Below are 25,892 nucleotides of genomic sequence, written 5' to 3'. Positions count from 1 at the left end.
CTTTTGAAGAGGGAGGGCCACTTAAGCAACTTGGTAATCAGTCGCGGGCCACAATGAGCAAAGTGGGCGGGTGACAGATCATGGCCATTCTATAGGCCCACCGATTCGATCCGCCCAGATGGAAGGGGACAAATTCCCTTCTGTTTTTTTGCTGATTGGCGGTAGGCGGGCATAAGCGGACAAAAGTCTGTTTACATCTGCCGCTCTATAGAGGTGAATTGAGGATGCGATTGGGTTGGGCCGATCGTGTGAAAAGGGCGCAAGACTGCTTTCACACTGATTTGCTGCGGTTTGCCCACACCAGAGCAGGAGGTCGCGGGCCACATCAGAGGGCTCCGCAGGCCACATGTGGCCCCTGGGCCACTGGTTGGCCATCCCTGCTTTAAGGGGTGCGCAACAGAATGTTTTACAAATAGACCCCTATAGTGTAACTTGAAGCTTATGGCTTGAAAACGTACACAAGCTTCTTTTGAGCTGTTTCAAGTTTCAAAGGTTTTTTGGCCCCCAGTGGACTCCAATGGGTGTAACAAGCTTTCCTTTGACTAAAAATAATTAGAAAAAACACTCAAGCCTCAAAAAAAAGGGTCTGTAAAATGGCCAAAGACGCAGTGTTAGTGAGGACCCTCCCCCGAGCTTCACCATGACTCAGCAGAGTCGGGCCTCTTGCCTTTTGTCCAGTTTGCTGTCTATGAGATCTTGCGTCTGATTGGCTGATGTCCGTGCAGAGAACATGAGGAAGTTACTGATATATTCCAGCGGCATGTTCTTCAGAAGTTTGTCTGAGACGGTCAGGGTCTTCCCCGTGCCGGTGGGACCAATGCAAAGAACCTGTGATCAGCCAAAAAAACAATAAATCCTGAATATAGGACCAATGGAAATAAAAAATATTACATAAATGAACTCCATCTCTTCTCCAATGATATCTCGTGGTAAGCCTTTCCAGATGCAGAAGCTGATATTTCATACCAACTGACCGGCTGGCGTGCCACACACGGCCCGTTATAAAGGCTTTATCTGGCTCGCAAAATGATGGGCACAGTTTCAACTTCTCCCTTCCCCAGCAGCACCCCCTGTGCAGTCTCCAGGCCCTTCCTTGCTGTCCCATTGAATTGGTTGCTAGGACTGCTGGCATCCTAGCAACCAATAATATTCTTGCCCCATCATTCACAGGAGAAAGGAACTTCCGCTATGTGGACTTGCCCCGCCTCCCAGCTCCCGAACTGCTGCTGCAACACTCTATAACCTAATCATAGAGGTAAGGAGGACTATGATGGGGACACCAATGTAAGGAGAAACTCTAATGGGGATCCTGATGCATGAGTGGATTCTGATGGGGGCTCTGATCCAAGAGGAATTTTGATGTACCGTGTTTCCCCGAAAATAAGCCGGTCTCTTATTTAAATTTTGGCAACAAAAGACACAATAGGGCTTATTTTGGGGGTAGATCTTACCATGCAACGTGCTGCCTTCTCTCCCCCTCTCCCTCCGTGCCAGATAGGAATCCCCAGTGTGAAGTTAAAATGCTTGTAAAATCCTATAATCCACTCTATTACAGTAATATATAATGTACAATGTGTGTTTCTGTAATATAATTGTGCCAAATACCTTCGTTATAGCGCCGCTCTGCGCTTCTGTGACCCGCTGGAGCTCTCTTCCCCACAATTATATTACAGAAACACACACATTGTGCATTATATACTACTAGAGTAATAGAGGGGATTCTAGGATTTTACAAGCATTTTAAACTAGGGTTTATTTTCGGGGTAGGGCTTATATTGCAGCCCTCTTGGAAAATGACGCTAGGTCTTATTTTAGGGGAAGGTTTTATTTTCAGGGAAACACGGTAAGGGAGTACTCTGATGAGAACACTAATGTATGGGTGGGCTCTAAAGGGGACCCTGATGGAAAGTGGGACTCTGATGTAAGAGGGGACTCTGATGTAGACCTCAGTGTAAGGGAGGATTCTGATGGGGAAGCTGATGTCAGGGGAGACGACAGGGCCATCTTAATAGCATCATGGGCCCCTGGGTAAGGTAATGCGCTGGGGCCCCACCAGTTTACCCCAATTTTTCGCACCTACTCCCAAGAATTAAAGTATAAATCATTGATGGAATCAAACATATATTTATTAGTACTTTAAAATGTATTTATTTTATTTTAAACAGTAATAAAACATGCCATAAATTAAAGACAAATCAACAAAAAGGGCACAGAAAGGAGGGTGCAGAAGGGCAGAGTACAAGGGTAGTCAGGAGGGCACAAGGTTCTGTATTGTGCACGGGCCATCCCGGGACAGCTTAGTAAAAAAGTGTGACTGTCCCTGCAAATCCAGGACAGTTGGCAAGTATGATGTAATGCAAGATTATCATGGGGCCCCAGGGCAGCTATCAGGAATTATGGGGCCCCTTACACAGCTTCAGGCATGGGGCCCCTCGAGCAGAGAACCAGGGGGGGGGGTGCAGCCGCCTGGAATTGAGAAGCAGTGGGGGGGCTGCCGCGAATTGAGAAGGCGGGGGGGGGGGGGGGAAAAAAAAAAGAAGAAATAAAGAAAAATATATATACAAAAAGGGGGGTAGCCATCCGGGGCCCTGGGGACCTCTGGGCCCTTTAATAAAAAGAAAAAAAAGAAATAAAATATATATATATATATACATATATAACAAAAATATATATATTTTTTTTAAAAGGGGGGTTGCCATCTGGGGCCCTGGGGACCTCTGGGCCCTTTAATATATATTTTTTTATATAAAAGGAAATTACAAAAAAAGGGGGGTTGCCATACGGGACCTCTGGGCCCTTTAATAAAAATAAAAAAAATAAACCTCTGGGCCCTTTAATAAAAAATATATAAAAAAAAATATATAAAAAAATAAAAATAAACATTTATATAAAAAAAAAGGGGGGGTTGTCATCCAGGGCCCTGGGGACCTCTGGGCCCTTTAATAAAATAATAAAATAAAAAATATATATAAATAAACAATAAAAATTGGCCCTTTAATTAAAAATATATTTACATTTTTTGTTTTTATAAAAAAAAAAAAAAAAGGGGGGGGGGGGGGTTGCCATCTGGGGCCATGTGGGCCTCCGGGCCCCTGGGGACCTCCGGACCCCTAAAAAAAATGCAATGCCCAGGGGTGCCCATGCATTAAGACAGCCCTGGGGGACGCTGATGTAAGGAGGTCTCTGATGGGGACCCCAATGTAAGGAATTACTCTAATGTGGCTGTGATATGTGGAACCTGCAGACTTTTCTGGAGTAGATCGAACATTTGGATACTTAGCACCACAAAACTCAAACCTGCCTCTTGCTGTTCTCAGAAACTTGTAGAAATAATGAAAACCTAATAATAATAAAACCTACCGGCTTCTTGTTGGTCAGTAGCATCCCCAGGAGGTGGGACATCCTCACGGTGTCCAATGTGGGTACGATGATATCTGAATAGCTGGTGTCGGGGTCAATGGAGAAGGGGGCAGAAGATTCCATCCAGTTCACCCAGCGCACCTTAAGTGAGGAAGAAGCAGATTTATACACAGCAGAGGACAAGTAAGATCTTAAAGACGATTGATTGGGGGCCCCCATGTCTCACCTTCCGCTGGGTATCTTCATCCTCATCCTCAGCAGTGCTGCTTATTCCAGCATCGTCCAACACATAGTCATAGACCAAGCCTTCTTCTGGAAACAACAATGTCACCTGCCAACAAACCATATGTCTTCTATTATTAGGTGGAGGATCCGTAGAGGGATAGGAACCCGCTCTGATACTGGAACTTGTGAATCAAGAGAAAAGAGGTATTTGTAGATAACTCCAACCAATGAACTTCTCCCTTCATATGTTCAGTGTAGTATGAAAGAATAAAGGAAGGATTCTGCTTCACTGCTATGGACAATATAATGGATCTTTATATTCTCCCGGGAAAAAGGGAATTTGTGACATATAGCGTAGGACGGAGCGACGTGCTGACGTCATCGTGTAAACCGGAAATTATGGTAAAAACGCTATACATTCCAACTGGGAGCCTTTCTTTTCATTGTGAAATTGTTTTTCTTTACCTGTGAATGTATTTTTAACCATTTAGACCCCTTTCACACTGAAGCGTTTTTACAGCATTTTAGCGTAAAAAATGAGGCTATTAAAACGCTCATAAAACGCTCTCCATGCATCTCAATGGACCCTTTCACACTGAGTCCTGCAAGCAGCTTTTGGGCACTGAAAAAAATGCTCCAAAAACGCCCCTCTCCATTGAAATGAATTGAAAGCGCTGTAAAAACGCCGTAGCCCTTTCACACTGAGGCGTTGTACTGGCGGGGCGTTGAGAAAAGTCCTTTGGAGCAGCTTTTGGGCGCTGAAAAAAACGCTCCAAAAACGCCCCTCTCCATTGAAACAAATTGTAAAGCGTTGTAAAAACGCCTTACCCTTTCACACTGAGGCACTGCAAAAGCACCCTAAAATGTTAGGGTCTAAGGCCTCGTACACACGATAGGTGGACAATGGTCTGAAGGACCGTTTTCATCGGTCAAATACGGTCGTGTGTGGGCCCCATAGGTTATTTAACCATCGGTTAAAAAAAAGCCACCTTGCTTTAAAATTAACCTATGGGTTGGTAACCGATAGGTCAAAACCGATCGATAGTAGGCACGACCATCAGTTAAAAATCCACGCATGCTCAGAATCAAGTCGACGCATGCTTGGAAGCATTGAACTTCGTTTTTTCAGCACGTCGTTGTGTTTTACGACACCGCGTTCTGACGCGATCGGTTATTTAACCTTTGGTGTGTGGGCACGACTGACCATCAGTCAGCTTCATCGGTTAACCTAAGACAACGGTCCTTCAGACCCTTGTCCTCTGGTTAACCTATGGTGTGTACGAGGCTTTAGCGGTGCTTTACCAGCACATTGGGATTGCAGATGAGGCTTCGCTTGAATAACGCTCGAAAAACGCCCCAGTGTGAAAGGGGCCTTAATAAATGGTTTTATGTGGTGTGAAGGAATGTAATGAACATAATGATAATCATAAAAATGCCTATTTTCTTATGTGTATACATGTTTCTATGCAATTCCTTACTTATTATATAGTATACAGCTTCGCTTTGGAACTAGCAATGGCGTCTACCCCCTGCTGCCCATGCATTGAAGGAATGAGGAAATGACAAGTGAAGAGATAATGAGCAAGCTTCAGCCAATTAAGATGTGCCTTTTTAGACTGACCACATGACATAGTAGTGACGTATACTCTATTGTTCTGTGTGTATGAGAAGCCGGGCACTTCCTGATAATAAACAGAGATGAGGAGGTGATGGAACTGAATGGACTGAGTGTGATTACTTCTGACGCACGGTCCATTCTGACTTAACAGTCAGGAGCAGCAGCAGATATTCAACCTGAGCCCCATGTACCTCTATGTACCTCTGAGTGCTGGTTGGAAGAGAAATGGGGTATTTGTAGATAACTTCAACTAATCAACTTCTTCCTTCGTATCTTCAATGTAGTATGGAGCATTCTATTAAGAATTCTGCTTAACTGCTATGGACAATATAATGAATCTCTCCGTTTTCTTTGACAGAGACTTGATGAACATCACTTAGTAGTTACATAGTTACATAGTTAGTCAGGTTGAAAAAAGACACAAGTCCATCCAGTTCAACCACAAAAAAATAAACAAACAAAATAAAAAACACAGTACAATCCCATACACCCAACTCCATACCCACAGTTGATCCAGAGGAAGGCAAAAAAAACAGCAGAGCATGATCCAATTTGCTACAGCAGGGGAAAAAATTCCTTCCTGATCCCCCGAGAGGCAATCGGATTTACCCCGGATCACCTTTACCTACAAGTCTTAGTACTCAGTTATATTCTGTACATTTAGGAAAGAATCCAGACCTTTCTTAAAGCAATCTACTGAGCTGGCCAGAACCACCTCTGGAGGGAGTCTGTTCCACATTTTCACAGCTCTTACTGTGAAAAAACCTTTCCATATTTGGAGATGAAATCTCTTTTCCTCTAGACGTAAAGAGTGCCCCCTTGTCCTCAGTGTTGACTGTAAAGTGAATAACTCAACACCAAGTTCACTATATGGACCCCTTATATATTTGTACATGGTGATCATATCCCCCCTTATTCTCCTCTTCTCAAGAGTGAATAAATCTAGTTCCTCTAATCTTTCCTCATAGCTGAGCTCCTCCATGCCTCTTATCAGTTTGGCTGCCCTTCTCTGCACTTTCTCCAGTTCCCGATATCCTTTTTGAGAACTGGTGCCCAAAACTGAACTGCATATTCCAGATGAGGTCTTACTAATGATTTGTACAGATGATGTCTCTCTCTCTCTGGAGTCCATACCTCTCTATACAAGAAAGGACTTTCCTCGCTTTGGAGACCGCAGCTTGGCATTGCGTGTTATTATTGAGCTTATGATCTACCAAGACCCCCAGATCCTTCTCCACTACAGATCCCCCCAGTTGTACTCCCCCTAGTATGTATGATGCATGCATATTCTTATTTCCTAAGTGCATAACTTTACATTTATCAACATTAAACCTCATCTGCCACTTAGTCGCCCAATTAGACAGAGCATTGTGTTTCTCCTTTTATTTACTTGATCTAGTCTTACCTTTTCAGCCACCATTCTGTCTCTCAGGAATTTACTGAACAGTTCTCGGCCGTCAGAGTCTCCGGTGATCCCAACGCTCCATACCAGTGAGAAGAAGAACCAGGATTCCATCAGCTCCCCAACACGGTTCAACTTCTCCTGTGGGATCGTCTTCTGTCCCTGAGAAGGAAACAAGGAATGTATTCATAAAATGTATAGATGTGAAGCCGACAAACATTTTCGATATTCAAATCCCCCCCTCCACCTCCAGTTCTTTCTTCTTAGATATCTGTTAGGTCTGATATATAGAGCTGTACTGTTTACCTACACTATATCGCCAAACGTTTGTGAACACCTCACAATCACACCTACTGTATGGCCAAGAGTATGAGAACCCCTCCAAATGATGGAGTTCAGGTGTTTCCAGTGAAGGGTCCTGGTGATCCTCCATCATACAAAGACACTGTGGATAATTGTGCTCTTCCAACCTTGTGGTAACAGTTTGGTGAAGATCATTGGCGGCTGGTGCTCAATTTTTTTTGGGGGGGCACAAACAAACTGAAAAAAAAAACATTAATTGCAGCCTCACTATGCCCATCAAACGCAGCCACTGTGCCCATCAATTGCCACCAGTTTGCCCCATAAATAGCCACCAGTTTGCCCCATCAAATGCCGCCAGACCCGGTGCACCCGATTGGCTGAGAGGCGGGTCAGTGTTAGGGAACCGATTCCCTAACACAGCACTGTGTAAACAGCGAACGCACAGAAGTGTGCCCGCTGTTTGACAATTTGGAAGCCTATGGCTCTAATCAGGCACTTCCAAAACACCCCCACCGCTGTAATTCAGATGGCCGGCGCTCGACAAGGGCCCAGACACCTTAATAGGGGGCAGCAGCGGCAACAAAGATAGATTTATGCATTGCATGAATCTATCTATTGGTGATTTACAGGTGCAGGAGAGAGGAGTGGCACTCCTGCGCTCTCTATGGATGCACCGCCACTGGTGAAGACCCTTTTCTGCTCCACCGTGACTGTCCCCTGTGTACAAAGTCATCTCCATAAAGACTTGGTGTGACCAGATTTGTGTGAAGGAACTTGAGTGTCCTGTACAGAGCCCTGACCTCAACTCTACTAAACACCATTGAGATTAACTGTAATGGCGATGGTGAGCCAGATCTTTTTTTGGTGTCCAATGTAAGGCCTGGTGTGTGAGCCTGGTCTTCTCATCCAACATCAGTATCTGACCCCACAAATGGGCACATATTCAAACAGACACCCTCCAAAATCGTATGGACAGCCTTGCCAGAAAGGTGAAGGATGTTATAGCCACAAAGGGGACAACTCCATATTTATAGGCATGCGCAAGGGGTAGGCAACCCGTCAATGGTGGGCATGTGACAGATACACCGCAATCCTTCCTTGTCGACCCTCAGAACCTGGACAGGAAAAGCGGTAGGGGTAAAATTTAGTGGAATCGATCTGTATTTTCCACCTGCAGCAGCTGCAAGCAGGCTTCTCCTCCTTTCCCTTTTGTCGACATTCAACTGCCACAGGAGGAAAATACAGGGAATCGGTACCAATATATGCCACCCCCGCCACCCCTCTAGTCCCTTTTCCTCTTCTTTCTGTTGCCCGGGTTCCCCTGTGTGCTTCCCCTTCCTCCCATTGTTTCAGGATGGAGAGTTTGGAAGAGGCCGGTAAATATGTCAAACACATATGTGTTGGGAGCTTTGGGGTGCACACTCATCAACCCCAACTCCTAATCCTAACCCCAACTCCTAATCCTAACCCCAACTCCTAATCTAAACTCCTAATTCTAAACCTAACCCCAACTCCTAATCCTAACCCCAACTCCTAATTCTAAACCTAACCCCAACTCATAACCCTAACCCCAACTCCCAACCCTAACCCCAACCCCTAATCCTAACCCTAACCCCAACTCCTAATCCTAACCCCAACTCCTAAACCTAACCCCAACTCCCAACCCTAACCCCAACTCCTAATTCTAAACCTAACCCCAACTCCCAACCCTAACCTAAACTCCTAATTCTAACCCTAACCCCAACTCCCAAACCTAACCCCAACTCCCAACCCTAACCCCAAATCCTAAACCTAACCCCAACTCCCAACCCTAACCTCAACTCCCAACCCTAACCCCAACTCCTAATTCTAAACCTAACCCCAACTCCCAACCCTAACCTAAACTCCTAATTCTAATCCTAACCCCAACTCCTAATCCTAACCCCAACTCCTAATCCTAAACCTAACCCCAACTCCTAATCCTAAACCTAACCCCAACTCCCAATTCTAAACTTAACCCCAACTCCTAATCCTAACTTAAACTCCTAATTCTAAACCTAACCCCAACTCCTAATCCTAACCCCAGCTCTGATTCCTAACCCCAACTCCTAATTCCAAACCTAACCCCAACTCTTAATCCTAACCCCAACTCCTAAACCTAACCCCAACTTCTAATCCTAACTCCAACTACTAATACTAACCACAACTAATGCAATAGGCTGCGTACACCGATGTCCATATTAATGACCATGGTTATTGGATTGGGATGCTGAAGAAGCTCATATAGGTGTGATAGCCAGCAGTTCACAATGCTTTGGTTCAATGCTAAACATCTTTATTCTTACTTATGTTCCTAATTTATTTCAAGTTAGTGATAAATAAATTACACTCCCTGTGGTACGAAGGTATTAAGACCCTGTGTATGGAAATCATAAGCCATGTTGGCCTTGAAGATAAAGTTGCCATTATAAAGTTGGAGGTCTACAGAGAACGTACATCTTCTCACACTATTTTTTTTTTTTGGTCACACATTGCTATGTTCCTTTCATGTATATTACCTCTTGGGGCAGGAAGGGTTGGAAGAAACACTCTAGAAGTTTAAGAAGACTTATCACCAGGTTACTATCGGTGGAAGCGATCACCTCCCGCACTGACTGGCGCACAAACCGGATGGAATCCTGAAAACGAAGAGATTATTGTATGAACTGCGATCTGTTAATATGAAACGGACTCATCAGTGACATAAAGATTGAAGGAAGAAACCAACATGCAAGGATACGTCCAGAGGTGCCAACTATCTATGAATGCCGATACCTCCGGAGCGCAATCCTGTGTAGTTCTGCTGATTCTAATGTTGCATGTTGCGATTTATTGCACATTATTACTCCAATGAGGCCAAACCTTTACCTGCAGCAATCGGGAGAACAGCGACTCCAGCTGCTCTTTGTGCGGCTCCATGACGGCGGGAATACGGCGCAGCCAACATTCGGTGAAGGGTGTCAGCCCCAGAATACTGGGCTCCAAATACACCATCCCGCAACGAGAGACCGTGGCTGGAGAAGCAACAGCCAAATCCTGAACCTCAAACATCATGGTCATGGCCTGAGGGGTGAAGACAAGAAAAGGTTACAATATGCAGCAGTAAAATCACATGGTTACCCTCTTGTTCTGCATAATACATCTATAGGGAGGCACCTCAGGGGAGGACTCTGTACAGATTTATAAATATTCTCTAAATCAGCAGTGGTGTTGCTAGGCGGGTGCGGGCGGCACCCGGGTGACACCCGTGGGTAGCGGCATCACTAACACCACCCGCTGCCCTGAGGGGGGTCTGTACTGCTGGGGGGGTCTGCACCAGGGGGAGTCTGAACTGAGGGGGTATCTGTACTGCTGGGGGGGTGTCTATACTGAGGGTGGCGTCTGTACGGCTGGGGGGTCTGCACTGAGGGGAGGGGTCTGAACTGAGGGGGGTCTGTTCTGCTGGGGGGGTCTGAACTGAGGGGGGGTATCTGTACTGCTGGGGGGTGTCTATACTGCTGGGGGTCTGCACTGGGGGGGTCTGCACCAAGGTGGGGGTGTCTGTACTGATAGGGGGGTCTGCACTGAGCGGGTGTCTGTACTGAGGGGGGAGGTTTATACTGAGGGAGGGGGTCTGTACTGCTGTGAGGTCTGCACTGACGGGAGGGGTCTGAACTGAGGGGGGGTATCTGTACTGATGAGGGGGTCTATACTGCTGGGGGGGTCTGCACTGAGGTGGGGGTGTCTGTACTGATGGGGGGTCTGCACTGAAGGGGTGTCTGTACTAAGGGGGAGGTTTATACTGAGGGAGGGGGTCTGTACTTAGTGGGGGGGTCTGTACTTAGGGAAGGGGATATATACTGCATGAGGGGGGGGGGGTCTGTAGTTAGTGGAGGTCTGAGGGTCACCTCGGTCAGTTTGATTATCTCCCCGGAGCTCAGACAAAGCTTCTTGTTATCATCCAGCACTGTGTTCATGTTCTCAATCCACACGGCATCTACCGGCCCATCGAACATGTACCACTTCTTATCGGGGTCTGTGGAAGAGGCTCCTCCTCTGATCAGAGAGGACAAAATCCCGTCCGTCCTGTAATGGGAACCAACAGAGAAAGGTCTTAGACAATCGTTCCAAAGTGAGGTGAGATCTACGACTCTCAGCCAGAGGTTCCTTATCCCAAAGGGAATTCCTGAAGGTGCTGTGCTTGTTATATTTCACTCATCAGAAAAGGTTTGAGGCTTATCAAAAATTCAAATCATATCAAGATGATTACAAATTATATGGAGGATACAAAATCTGGATTATTTATGTAATGTAAGTATTCCTAATCCTAACCCCAACTCCTAATTCCAAACCCCAACTCCTAATACTAATTCTAACCTAAACTCCTAATTCTAACCCTAACTCCTAATTCCAAACCTAACCCCAACTCCTAATCCTAACCCCAACTCCTAATTCCAAACCTAACCCCAACTCCTAACCCCAACTCCTAATTCCAAACCTAACCCCAACTCCTAATCCTAACCCCAACTCCTAATCCTAAATCCAACTCCTAATCCTAACCCCAACTCCTAATCCTAACCCCAACTCCTAATCCTAACCCCAACTCCTAATCCTAATTCTAACCTAAACTCCTAATTCTAACCCTAACTCCTAATTCCAAACCTAACCCCAACTCCTAATCCTAACCCCAACTCCTAATTCCAAACCTAACCCCAACTCCTAACCCCAACTCCTAATTCCAAACCTAACCCCAACTCCTAATCCTAACCCCAACTCCTAATCCTAAATCCAACTCCTAATCCTAACCCCAACTCCTAATCCTAACCCCAACTCCTAATCCTAACCCCAACTAACCCCAACTCCTAATTCTAAACCTAACCCCAACTCCTAATTCCAAACCTAACCCCAACTCCTAATCCTAACCCCAACTCCTAATTCCAAACCTAACCCCAACTCCTAATCCTAACCCCAACTATTAATTCCAAACCTAATTCCAACTCCTAATCCTAACCCCAACTCCTAATCCTAACCCCAACTCCTAATTCTAACCCCAACTATTAATTCCAAACCTAATTCCAACTCCTAATCCTAACCCCAACTCCTAATCCTAACCCCAACTCCTAATTCTAACCTAAACTCTGAATTCTAAACCTAACCCCAACTCCTAATCCTAACCCCAACTCCTAATCCTAACCCTAACCCCAACTCCTAATCCTAACCCCAACTCCTAATCCTAATTCTAACCTAAACTCCTAATTCTAAACCTAACCCCAACTCCTAATCCTAACCCCAACTCTTAATTCTAAACCTAACCCCAACTCTTAATCCTAACCCTAACCCCAACTCCTAATTCTAAACCTAACCCCAACTCTTAATCCTAACCCTAACCCCAACTCCTAATTCTAAACCTAACCCCAACTCCTAATCCTAACCCCAACTCCTAATCCTAGCCCCAACTCCTAATCCTAACCCCAACTCCTAAACCTAATACTAACCCCAACTCCTAACCCTAACCCCACCTCCTAATCCTAACCCTAACCCCAATGCCTAATCTTAACCCTAACCTAACGCTAACCCGTTACCCTAGCAAAAAAGACGCTAAGCTCAGGTGTGAATGCAGCCTCATGGAGTGTTGAGGAGCACCGAATATAAAAATTTGTGAGAGTTTTAGTCCTAAATATTTGTTTGACAAAGAGAATCAAGAGAAGCTAACGCGTTTCGAGGGTAAATGCCTCCCCCTCCACCAGGGCTAGTATATACAAAAATAAAACATGATATAAATAACTGTCAGGAACATCAAAGATATTTGTAGCATAATCATGAAATGGAACACAAAAAGTTATAAAAATAATAATAGTAATTATGGAGCATCTGGTGGTCAATCCTGAACCCCGCCAACCCGACAATATTTCTCTCACCATTCGTGTGTCAGCAGATCGAACTCCCCGTAAAGTTGCCCCATAGTGATGGACTTGGGGTTCAAGACGTAGTAGTGAACGGTCTCGTAAGTCCCACCGCTGACCGATGGGAGACCCTTAAGAGATGACATGGCTGCAGCAAGGACCTTATAACACTAAAGGAACAGAACAAAAAAAACATCAATGAAGAATACAGAACAGATTCATGAAAAAGCAATATAGGAAGAGCAGAATTATAAAGGAAGAAAACACCAATTGTATCCATCCCCCGCCCCAATATAGGCAGAGGAACTATGACTCCTCCCACGCCCCGCCAGACAGAGGCTGGCCGAGACTTATAGCAAAAAGGAGTCTAAATTAACTGAATTCTAAGTCCTTTCTATCTCCCCGTGGTATGATTTGTGACGGCTTTTTGCATAGGCGTGCCTTAAAATACCTTTTCTTCTCTGCTTCCCGCCCTTTCACACCAGTGCTCTGTGCTGGCAGAGCTTAGTAACAGCCACAGCCATTATCACAGCCCTTAAACTTCAGTGCTCTATGCTGGTAGAGCTTAGGAACAGCCACATCCATTATCACAACCCTTCCACTTCAGTGCTCTGTGCTGCAGAGTTTAGTAACAGTCAAACCCTTATCACATCCCTTCCACTTCAGTGCTCTGTGCTGGCAGAGCTTAGTAACAGCCACATCCATTATCCAAACCCTTCCACACCAGTGCTCTGTGCTGGCAGAGCTTAGTAACAGCCACATGCATTATCACAACTCTTCCAATCCAGTGCTCTGTGCTGGCAGAGCTTAGTAACAGCCACATCCATTATCACAGCCCTTCCACTTCAGTGCTCTGTGCTGGCAGAGCTTAGTATCGGCCAAATCCCTTATCACAGCCCTTAAACTTCAGTGCTCTATGCTGGCAGAGCTTAGTAATAGCCACATCCCCTATTACAACCCTTCCACTCCAGTGCTCTATGCTGGCAGAGCTTAGTATCGGCCAAATCCCTTATCACAGCCCTTCCACTCCAATGCTCTGTGCTGGCAGACTTAGTAACAGCCCCGTCCATTATCAAAGCTCTTCCACTGCAGTGCTCTGTGCTGGCAGAGCTTAGTAACAGTCTCACTCTTATCACAGCTCTTTCCCTCCATGCTCTGTGCTGGAAGAGCTTAGTAACAGCCACATCCATTATCACAGCCCTTCCACTTCAGTGCTCTACGCTGGCAGAGCTTAGTAATAGCCACATCCCTTATCACAACCCTTCCACTCCAGTGCTCTGTGCTGGCAGAGCTTAGTAACAGCCACATCCATTATTACAGTGCTTCCACTCCAGTGCTCTGTGCTGACAAAGCTTAGTAACAGCCCATCCATTATCATAGGCATTTCACTCCAGTGCTTTGTGATGGCAGAGCTTAGTAACAGTCAAACCCTTATCACTCCAGTGTTCTGTGCTGGCAGAGCTTAGTAACGGCCACATTCCTTATCGCAGGCCTTCCACTCCACTGCTCTGTGCTGGCAGAGCTTAGTAACAGTCACACTCCTAATCACAAGTGTTCTCACACAACCTTAAAAAAAAAGAAAAGAGGAGAGAGCATGTCTGACCAGAAAGAGAGGTTTCTAGCTGGACAGGGGACATGTCTGACCAGTTCTGTTACCGAGTGCTGACTGCTGCATACATTGGGTCTAACTCAGTTGCCTATTGGAATGCACAGCCATGTTTACAACTGCTGTAAAATGGGATGTAAGTCTATAAAAATGGAGCCTACCAATACAAAGTCTATTTGACTGCAAACATATTCCTGTGACTTGAACTGGACTTTACATAACTATAAATGGTGGGGTACCTGTGACTTCCCAGAACCGGTTGGCCCTACGAGCATCAGTCCGTGTCGCACTATGGTGGTCTCATACAGCTGGATACACTTTGTCACAAAGCCTAAAACACCAAGAAAACCCATCAGTAAAAAATCAATCTTTCCTCTTTGACGTCCCTGATTCAGAAGTTTCACTTTCAGTGTTGAACAATAAAGTTTTGTTAATGAGTCTCCTCACCATCTACGTCCTTGAGGTTTTCCTGGACGCACGTTTTACGAATCGCCTCTTCCAGGCTTCCGTAATCAATGGGTACCTCTTCAATCCGGGGGAAAAGGTCTGACACGATCCCGCTGAAGAGCTTCAGGTCATCCTGGAGGAATTTGGGGACATTAACGTCTCGGATCGCTCGGAGACATATCAACTCCTGTGGGAAGGTAAAAAAAAGGGAACTCTTGGGGGTCATGTGTAAAAAAAAATATTGGACAAAAGTCACAAGCATTTGCCTAGACCTCATGCATTTAGAATTTTGCTTAATACGTTGATTTCCTATGAGCAGCTGCTCCATCTAGTGGCCATATTGCAGTATTTGCCTGATTGAGAAATTTCAGGAAAATATGTATATTATGGCCACTAGATGGAGCTGATGAACATAGGAAACCATTGTGTCCCGAACCCTTGTCCTCAACAGGACTATGGCCGCCATAAACGCTTCCCCGTAGGGGAATTTTGTACTGTGGCATTGTGTCCTCTTGTCATATTCTATGCCTGTTACTATTTGTATATGTGATTTTATATTGTCATATATTTTTCTACTATTTTGTATAAATAAATTTAATTTTTATATTTTTTTGGATTATTTATTTATGTTGCCCACATAATCCCAACCTTAGAGGTTTTCATATTTACAATTTTCAAGGGATGATGGCAACCACATGGTCTTATGCACAGGCTGTTTTTTTCATACTACATGGAGAGCCGGCTTTGTGCCTCCCACAAGCCGTGTGGCAGAGGAGCGAAAGGTCAGCCTTGGGCAATGGTTGGCTGAGAAGGACTTGGGTACCCCAACACTTGGCGCCTCCCCTACCAAGGGATTTTTAATTACTCACCTCATTCATAGATATGTTTTCTCTCTTTAGGTTTCCAGCAGCAGATATGACGGTCTTAACGGCTCTCATTCCGAAATCATAGTGATCCTAGGAGACAAAACAGAGGCGGGGCGGGGCAAATTATAGTGGACCCTTCAGTAACTTTTCAAATCCCTGACACATGGCAATATTTAGTAGCAATATCATTATTCACAAAAGCTCCACTTTGTTTCATTAAAAACCATCCTTGAGTTCTGGTCAGTGACTTTGCCTAGGCTGAGATGATGTTATCGGTCTGCTGCAGGCAGGAGGAAGCATTTTCCCAGTTTCCACTCCCCCCAGTGTTCAGACTGTACATTGTAACTTTGTAGAAGGAGGAGGAATCATTTCTTCAGTCTCCTCCCCCAGTGATCAGACTGTACATTGTAACTTTATAGTAGGAGGAGGAGGCATTTCCTCAGTAGTCCCTCCCCCCAGTGATCAGGAAATGGTAATGGCAGAGCTGTGTCTTACCTGGGAACTGAGTTGTTCAGAGGACAGTTTAAAAGTCGTGGTGATTTTTTTGGCCAGGATTTTGGCGTTATCGAAGCCGAAGGAATAAAGGGAGATCTCCGCGATCATGGCGTAATCCGGAACCATCATTGCAACCGGACGGAAGAGAGCCTAAAGAGGGGAAGAGATTGCAGGCTGGTGCTGAACAGAAACATTTCCACAGATTATGATTCAACAAAAGACGTGTTGGTGGACACAACAATAGGAGAAATTCAACTCTTAGAGAAAGCTCTCCGTCAACCGGGGTCTCCCTGAGGGCCCACAGGCTAGTAAAATGAGTATGCAAAGGATGAGAGCGCTACAAATCTAGAGTGAGTTCTGTAAAATGGAAAAGAAGAGAAAGCCAAGGGTCTAAAACTCCCTCTTCGCCAAGGTTTGTTAGCTCTGATGAAGGGGAGCTTTGAGCCCCCGAACCATAAGAAATCTCCTCAAAGTGAAGGGAGTTCCTCTCTTGACAGATGTCCCCATTGGTAGATTTCCCCTCTTATTAGGTCCCAGACGAGCCCCATTGGCTGTACACCAATCTCACCTTAAGGTTATCAGGTAGTTCTGTACGGCCGGCATAACCAGGGTTCATGGTGATAAAAACGGCACAAGTAGACACCAACGGGATCTCGGTTCCTTCAAACATGAAACGTTCAACCTAATGTGACAATAAAGACCAAGAAGTATAAGGAGGAAGACAATGTAGAGGAATAGAGGGGAGTGTATGTGATATGGGAAATGAAAGCAAATGATGTGCAATCTGGCTGGACAGTTGGATAATCGGTTCTATATTGACGGTGTATGTGGTCTATAAACCAGAGGCTCTCGATCAAGGCCGTTTTTTTATATTGATTGGACCCTGGGCAAACATTTTCTTGGGGCCTCTTGAATCCACTTATCAACTATTTGAGGCAGTGCAGGCTCAAGGGGCAGCTGCTTTGGGCCCCACAACCATGACTGGGCCCTGGGGAAGCTGCCCCTTTTACCCTGTGTTAAAAACAGCCCTGCTCTGGATGGATAGTTGGATAAATGGCTCTTGTAACTGCTCTATAAACCAGAGGCTCTGGGTGGACAGTTTGATAAATGGTCCTATATTGAGGATGTATCTGGTCTATAAACCAGAGGCTCTGGATCAGGGCAATCTTTTATATTGATTGGACCCTGGGAAAACATTTTCTTGGGTCCTCTCCACTTATCCACTTATCAACTATTTGAGGCAGCGAGGCAGTGTGGGCTCAAGGGGCAGCTGCCCCTTTTGCCCTGTGTTAAAAACAGCCCTGCTCTGGATGGACAGTTGGATAAATGGCTCTATATTTAGGATGTATCCAGTCTATAAACCAGAGGCTCTGGATGGACAGTTGGATAGATGGCTCTATATTTAGGATGTATCCAGTCTATAAACCAGAGGCTCTGGATGGATGGCTCTATATTTTGCATATATCCGGTCTATAAACCAGAGGCTCTGGAAGGACATTTGGATAAATTGTTCTGTATTCAGGATCTATCTGGTTTATAAACCAGAGGCTCTGGATGGACAGTTGGATAAATGGCTCTATATTTAGGATGTATCCGGTCTAAAAAAAAGAGGCTCTGGATCAAGACCGTCTTTAATATTGATTGGACCCTGGGCAAACATTTTCTTGGGCCCTCCCGGATCCACTTATCAACTATTTGAGGCAGTGCTCAACGGGCAGCTGCTTTGGGCCCCACAACAATGACCGGGCCCGGGGGCAGCTGCCCCTTTTGCCCTGTGTTAAAAACAGCCCTGCTCTGGATGGACAGTTGGATAAATGGCTCTATATTTAGGATATATATTTAGGATATATCTGGTCTATAAACCAAAGGCTCTGTATGGACAGTTGGATAAATGTTTCTATATTTAGCATGTAACTGTCTATAAACCAGAGGCTCTGGAAGGACATTTGGATAAATGGTTCTGTATTTAGGATGTATCCGGTCTATAAACCAGAGGCTCTGGATGGACAGTTAGATAAATGGCTCTAAATTTAGGTTTTGTCTTCATTACAAACCAATAGCTCTAGGTGGACAGTTGGTGGCAAGTTGACTTCTGGAAAATAAAGGAATGTTTTGAGAGTCTCCACGCTCTCTTTCCTAATGAGTATTGGAGAAGGTGACGCATGGAGTGAAAGGGCAAAAATTAAAGCAGTTAGACAATTGTTGGAAGTTTGTAAAGGATGAAAATATAATGAATTGAAATTGGGAGGAATCAGAAGAAGGGAAACGGGAAAACGAAGGAAAGCTGGAGGTGAAGGTCCGGGTAACTCACTCTCTGCTGCTGAGCCTTCTGGATGGTGGTGATTTGTTGGGCCACCACAGACAAGACCTCGATGTCAATACGGTTGAATTCATCAAAGCAGGCCCAGGCGCCAGAGCTGTACAGAGCCATTAGAAAAATAAAATGACCACCCAAATACGATCCATCTAGAAAACGGTCTATAAAATGCAGACATTGTTCACTCACCTGGCCAGGCCTTTGAAGAATTTGCCCATGGCCATGAAGTCTAGCTGGTCGGAGCAGTTGAAGACAACAGTCTGGATTGCCAGAGCTTTACCCAGGTCCTTCGTGGTCTCTGTTTTCCCTGTGCCAGCAGGTCCAGCAGGGGCACCTCCAAACTTTAGATGTAGAGCCCCAGTCAGGGTAAGGTAGCACCTAAGTTCCCAGAACAAGGAACAGAACAGATTCACGTTATATGGATTGTATAGAGCAGGGGTCTCCAAACTTTCCAAACAAAGGGCCAGTTTTCTGTCCTTTAGAATTCAGTTGGGATGGACTGTGGCCAGTGGGAGTAGATAATGCCTCAAGCTTGGTGGTGAGTGGGAGTAAAACAATAACACGGCAACCCTGTGGTTAGGAAGAGAGGGAATAGTGCCCCATCATTGGTATTAGTGGAATAGTTCCCCCACTGTTGGTGTCAGTGGGAAGAAATGGTTCCCCATGGTTGGTGTTAGTGGATAGCATAGAATGGAAGATCCCTCTAGGTTTTTTTTTTTTAGCAGCCCTTTAACTTAACAAGTCGAAACACGTAGGGACATTATACAAAAATCTACACAAACATCTATGGTTTCATATTCGATTTGAGTAGATGTGTAGTTTTCCTGTTGTTGACGAAAATTTGTTTTATGTTAAGGCCAGAAATACTACTTTTTATGACTCCTATGTATCCATATTCATTCTTTTGATACTATGATATAAATAAAGCAAAACTAATTTTTTTAAGAAAACCATTGTCGCTTGTTTCCAACATCTTTTGCTGCTAAAAAAACCCATGAGGGATCTTCCATTCTAGTTAACGCATCTGGGGTGTGCAGCACCAATACCTCTTTTATATATATATATATATATATATATATATATATAAATGTGTTATTCATTCTAGTGGATAGCATAGTGCCCCATCAATGGTGTCATAGGAAGAATGTATGCTCCATCAGCATTGTTGGTGTCAGAAGGAAGAACAGTTCCTCGTTTCAGTGGGAGGAATAGTCCCAAGGATAAAGGCAAGCAAAGGCAATCTGGCCCATAGGCCGCAGTTTGGAGACCATTGGTATAGAGTTGAAAAAAGAGCATACCAAGTCATATGAATCGTTCCAGATATGAATTTTGATTTTGCCACAATAAAAGGGCCTATCAAAGGTTGACATGTTTCGGGTGGTTATGCAAAAACTCTCCTTATCAGGGCTTAGGTTCATTGTGTGAGCGGATAGGTAGGTAATCTTAAATGTTAAACCTTCATGAGCTTTGATTAGGAGCTTGCTCATTTGTCTGGGATGCCTTGGTGGACGCTTTTATTTAATTTTATTTATTTAAGACAAGTAAAAATTTATATCTGGACCAATCCCTACAGCTTGTTGCTTAGACAAATAAAAGAAACAAATCTGGACCAATCCCTACAGCCTGTTGGTTATATCTTTTTAATCTCTACAAGATGATTCTCCCAGGGACCCCATTGGGGCTCCTGGCTCCACCAGGTTGTAAAGAGCTTGCACATTACATCAAAAATGTTATTTATTTTGAAACTCCACCAATCTTGGAGTTCAGCTCTCCATCACCATACTTTCACACTATACTAATGACTTTAGTATTTATTTTATTATGTGCTCACCTGTCCGTCAGAGGCGTTATGACCAGTCGGCCTGTGTTTCCCAGGTATTCGTAGCCGTACAAGAATTCGGCATTAACAGCTCTCACATACAGATCTTCCTGGTTCCAGTAATACCTGAGAAATATAAAGTTCATTTTATCTATATAAGATCAGAAGAACTGGGCAGGTAGCAATTATAGAAGAAGAACCACCATGAAGAACTTTAAAATGTCCTCACTTGTGCGTTGCCAACATCCCCAAATTTTGCTGAGTGAAGAAACCAAAACAGGAAAAAGGTACCCCCTGGCACCGTGGGACTTTATAGGCGAACTAAGGATAAGTGTGATGTAACAAAGAACTAGGCAGGTAGCAATTATAGAAGAAGAACGACCATGGAGAACTTTAAATGTTCTCACTTGTGCGTTGCCAACATCCCCAAATTATGTTGAGTAAAGGAACCAAAAAAGGAAACCCCGGTACCGTGGGACTTTATAGGCGAACTAAGGATAAGTGTGATTTAACAAAGTAACAAAATGTATTAATATACAAATTTAAAATACATTATTTGTGATATCGAACACATCATCAAATTATATAGATAACATGCTGTGCTCTTGACGAGCTGTATGAATTCCAGTTGGAAAGATTATCTCCTTAGGCCTGACGCGTTTTTTGGGAAATGTATCCCTTCTTCAGGGTAATTTTGAGAAGATAATACAAATATCATTCTGAAAAAGAGCAAAACAGTGATCTCAGAACATAACCAAGGCTGTGTCAATATCGAGGACACATGTCATAGTATGTATGTTATGACATGGCCATATGTCCTCGATATTGGCACAGCCTTGGTTATGTTCTGAGATCACTGTTTTGCTATTTTTTCAGAATGATTTTTGTATTACCTTCTCAAAATTTCCCTGAAGAAGGAATACATTTCCCGAAACGCGTCAGCCCTAAAGAGATAATCTTTCCAACTGGATTTCATACAGCTTGTCAAGAGCACAGCATGTTATCTATATATTGTACTGTACAAATTGATGATGCGTTCGATATCCCAAATAATGTATTTTAAGTTTGTATATCAATACATTTTGTCACTTTGTTACATCACGCTTATCCTTGGGCAGGTAGCAATTGTCTTCTGGTGAGTGGCGGCCATATTAGTAACCGCTATATGTGCCTATACCTTAGCTGAGATATCCACTCAAAATCGTTGACTCCGCTGACGTTTTCTTCAATCAGACGGGCAGCGACATCTTTCGCGTGGACTTCAATCACGATCAGAGCAGAGAGAATGTTGCGCTGCATGCGAGACAACTTTCCACGCACCAAAGCGACCAAGTCACTGAGCTATGGGGGAGAAATACGTACACAAGATGTAAAAATATGCAAAACTAAGAATAAGTTATGAAGTTACAGTAGGTGAATTTTGGGTTCCCCTCACTTTTCTAAAAAAGATTTTAAATTAGAGAAGATCTCCATTGTATGGAGTAGAAAAGAACTGAAGCATCACTGTGTCTGTTGGGAAAGTTTGCCCTCCCGTTGTGTCCTGATGCATTCACAGGATGTTAAAGGGAATCTCCCCACATGAACACATGCAATAAAAGCTGTCAGAGGTTCTAACCGCCCCCCCTCTCTATCCTGTGGGAAGTCACCTACCTGAGCCTCTAGCTGCGGGAAGAGGCGGGTGCTTAGGTCTCCAGCCTCCAGAGCCTCAGACACATCTTTTGTCCAAAATGTCTGACATCCAGCTATGACAACCTGGCCCGGCCAGTTCTTCACCCATTCTGTTCGCACCGTCTGAGAAGAAAAGGATGAGAATAAATTGATGATGAAGTGACAACTATGGGGTGTCAGGGGAAGGCGAGGCCCAACTTACCTCTGGATAGGCCTTTATTGATCGTTGAATGTGTTCCCGCACACTGCCCTTCATGACCTTCTCCACCTCCAGTAACCAGTCCTCCACATTTCCGGTAGGATAGATGGGAGTTGACATTTGGACCTCCTCACCTTCCGCAGAGTACATGTGGGTGATCTGCAGATCCGGCTGGAAGTGAAGCTGGAAGGACAAGAAAAAATATTGTGTATATAAAGGTACCAGACACTTGCATTTTTCTGGCCCTTGAGGTACTTTTCTTCCCACTACTACAAGGCACTATTCTTCTGACTAGACACCAATAGTGGGCCAAAATTGCTGCCACTTACACTAATAATGTGGCACTATCCTTCCCATTACTACCAAAATAGGGCAATATCCCCCCTCCTATTCAACAAAAGGGCTATGTCATTGTTTTACTCAAACTGACCAACAACTTTGATACATTGTTCACTTACCATTGATACCAGGACATTTTATACACCCACTGGCCACAATTGGACCCCATAAAGTCTGTAGAACAGTAAAATGGCCCTTAGACTCCTTTCACACTGGGGCATTTTTCAGGCGCTTTAGCGTTAAAAAAAATCGCCTGTAAAGCGCCTGAAAGAAGCTGCACCTGCAATCCCAATGTGAAAGCCCGAGTGCTTTCACACTAAAGCACCTGAAAAATGCCCCAGTGTAAAAAGGGGTCGTAGCGTTAAAAAAAAAGCGCCTGAAAGAAGCCTCATCTGCAATCCCAATGTGAAAGCCCGAGTGCTTTTTTTAATGCCAAAGTGCCTGAAAAATGCCTGAAAAATGCCCCAGTGTGAAAGGGGTCTTTGTTTAGAAAGTTTGAAGATCCCGGCCCAGATTCAGATACAATTGCGTATCTATCGGCGGGCGTAACATATCTCAGATACGTTACCCCGCTGTAACTTAGGGTGCAAGTTCCGTATTCAGAAAGAACTTGTGCCCTAAGTTAAGGCGGCGTAGCGTATGTGGTCCGGCATGAGCCCGCGGAATTCAAATTCTCCATGCATGGTAATGAAGGCTGACCCCACGTAAATTACGTTTTTGGCTAACGGCGCATGCGCCGTCCGTCAACGTATCCCAGTGCGCATGCTCCAAATTAACCCGCAAAAAGCCAATGCTTTTGACGTGAACGTAAATTACGCCCAGCCCTATTCGCAAAAGACTTACGCAAACGACGTATAAATCCACGCTGGCCCGACGTCCATACTTAACATGCACTTAACTGCACTGCTAGGTGGCACTGGCAGATGGCACAGGTGGCACAAATTAGCAGGCGGATGCTCTCCCTGATCAGGATCGATGTCCCTCAAACAGCCGCCGGTGATCGGCTTTTTTTTAGCGCGAGGAGAAGAAATCGCCGATTACCGCCTCTGTTTACATCACATGATCGGCTGTCATTGGCTGACAGCTGATCACGTGGTAAGGGGGCGGGACCGACCCCTTACTCCGATCTGTGATCCAGTGAGTCTCATTGACTCGCTGATCACCAAGCGCGCCGCGTGTGCCCTGCAGGGGGCGCGCAGGTCGCTCAAGAATGGGAGGACGTCGGGGGACCTCTGGTAACAAATGACCCCAATGGGGGAAAGTGGTTCATGTGTGAAGTACAGCAATCAATAGTGGCCATTCATCATTTTAGAGGAATCAAAAAAAAAATTACATTTTCTAAATGGTAGCTGTGGGTGCTTTACACTATATATTACACCACAAATTCTTAAATTGATGACCAAAGTCTCACCCGCGCTACGTTCTCAAAACACTTGCGTAAGTGCGGCTGCACAGCGGTGGGGTCCTTTGTCTGTGAGAGTATTTCCAGAAGTTCGTCATCAGACAGGAAATAAAACCTGTAAGGGTGAAGGTTCAATGTTATCTTTAGATAAATTAGTATAAAATGGAAGCTTGTGGTAGGTGGCGCTCGGTGGTGGGTACCTGGGGAAGGCACCTCGCTTGGTTTCCAGATATTCGCTGAGCCCTTTCTGTACCAGTTCTAGTAGCTTGTTACATTCCCGCAGGCTCTCCAGGAGACGTGGGTCTGGGCAGAGGGAGATCACCTGCACAACAAAACTTAGATTACTACTCAGAAACTCAGCCAAAGCTTTTTGCCAGATAACAAACTGAGCATAGACGCCCAGGGAAGCCATCAGAAATTTTTGGGCCCCTTACACAGCTTTAGGCCTGGGCCCCCCCGAGCCTGACCATCAACATTCCCCCAGGGCTTGCCCACGGGCCATCCCACCAAATCCACACCCCAGCCAGTTCACTTGTATGCACTCAGCCCCCCCAACGTCAATCCTGTATATATGTCAGCCCCCCTCACACCTGTATAATATGCCAGCCCCCCACCTGTATAAATATGTCAGCCCCCCTCACACCTGTATATATGCCAGCCCCCCTCACACCTGTATATATGCCAGCCCCCCTCACACCTGTATATATGCCAGCCCCCCTCACACCTGTATATATGCCAGCCCCCCCACCTGTATAAATATGTCAGCCCCACACATACACAAATCTGTAAACAACAAGCCTCTGGCCCCTCCCTGTACACAAACAGCCCCCCTGCCTTTCCTTCACAGCCCTTCTTGTAAAGAAAATCTTCCTCCCTAGTCCCAGCTCATTTTCACAAAGCTGACATGTTGCTGACACAGAGGAGCACAGTACAGGCAGCTCACACGAGGGGTGCACATGCACATAGTAGCCAGAGGTGGCAGTAAAGATCTCGATGTCTGAGCTCAATGACACAGAGAGAGGCAGAAGCTGTGAGATTGTTTCTATAGTGCACAACATGGCTCCCCCTCCCCCGTCCTGCATTCTTCTGGCCCCTGCAGGCCCTTCAGGCCCTATGGCCCCTTACAGTTGTATCGGCTGTAACCCCCCTGATGGCAGCCCTGTAGATGCCCATCACACACCATCCATAATATCAGTTGAAGGGCAAGAGATTAATTTGCAGTCAAGCGCCCCTGCTGGTTTAATGGAATCATGCTTAAAGGGGTTGTAAAGGTATTTTTCCCCCCCTAAATATCTTCCTTTATCTTAGTGCAGTCCTCCTTCACTTACCTCATCCTTCCATTTTGCTTTTAAAAGTCCTTATTTCTTCTGAGAAATCCTCACTTCCTGTTCTTCTGTCTGTAACTCAACACAGTAATACAAGGCTTTCTCCCTGGTGTGGAGAAAGCCTCTTCAGGGGGGAGGGGGCGAGCATGCAAGTCAGGACACTCTCTACTTTGCATATAGAGAAAGGAGCTGTGTGTTAGTGGGCGTCCTGACACTCCTGCTCGCCCCCTCCCTCCCTTCACCTGCATAATACACATTCCTATGTCAGACGTTCTGTCTCCGACAATAAGCTATTCACACCTGATCATCAATAGGCTTTTCACACCATACAGTGTCATTAGCATCCACAATGAAAGGTCTTTCAGAAGCCAGACTCAATTAACACCTCAAAGTTAGACATCTGACCTTTACAGACTTAATTAGTACAATAGACACAAAACAGTATTAGCATCACACAATGGACAATGGAATATCTTAGGAGTCTATTGACCTGTTCATAAGGAACAACTTGTAATATTCTAAGATATCCTGCAAAACATAAATTATCATTTCTCAGCCATCCTATGCCCAAAAGGGGCATATGATGACCCTAGACCCAAGA

General features: G+C 45.0%; 1 protein-coding gene across 1 annotated transcript in view; it reads right to left on the bottom strand.

Moving 5' to 3' along the window:
• DNAH1 (dynein axonemal heavy chain 1) overlaps positions 1–25,892 on the bottom strand; it is a 99,426-nt gene that overhangs the window by 49,661 nt on the left and 23,873 nt on the right. Inside the window, 21 exon segments of the mRNA XM_040358700.1 lie at positions 668–828; positions 3,361–3,501; positions 3,587–3,691; positions 6,609–6,767; positions 9,446–9,565; positions 9,795–9,989; positions 10,814–10,991; positions 12,824–12,978; positions 14,654–14,745; positions 14,862–15,048; positions 15,731–15,817; positions 16,223–16,372; positions 16,791–16,904; positions 18,534–18,639; positions 18,729–18,917; positions 20,371–20,484; positions 21,536–21,699; positions 22,009–22,149; positions 22,229–22,408; positions 23,976–24,081; positions 24,167–24,288. Of these exon segments, the coding sequence (XP_040214634.1) occupies positions 668–828; positions 3,361–3,501; positions 3,587–3,691; positions 6,609–6,767; positions 9,446–9,565; positions 9,795–9,989; positions 10,814–10,991; positions 12,824–12,978; positions 14,654–14,745; positions 14,862–15,048; positions 15,731–15,817; positions 16,223–16,372; positions 16,791–16,904; positions 18,534–18,639; positions 18,729–18,917; positions 20,371–20,484; positions 21,536–21,699; positions 22,009–22,149; positions 22,229–22,408; positions 23,976–24,081; positions 24,167–24,288 (2,966 nt within the window).

Source organism: Rana temporaria, chromosome 7 (genome assembly GCF_905171775.1).
Source record: "Rana temporaria chromosome 7, aRanTem1.1, whole genome shotgun sequence".
In the NCBI taxonomy this organism is placed as follows: Eukaryota; Metazoa; Chordata; class Amphibia; order Anura; family Ranidae; genus Rana; species Rana temporaria.
Note: the sequence above shows the minus strand (reverse complement) of the source record. Positions and strands in the feature narration are given on the sequence as shown.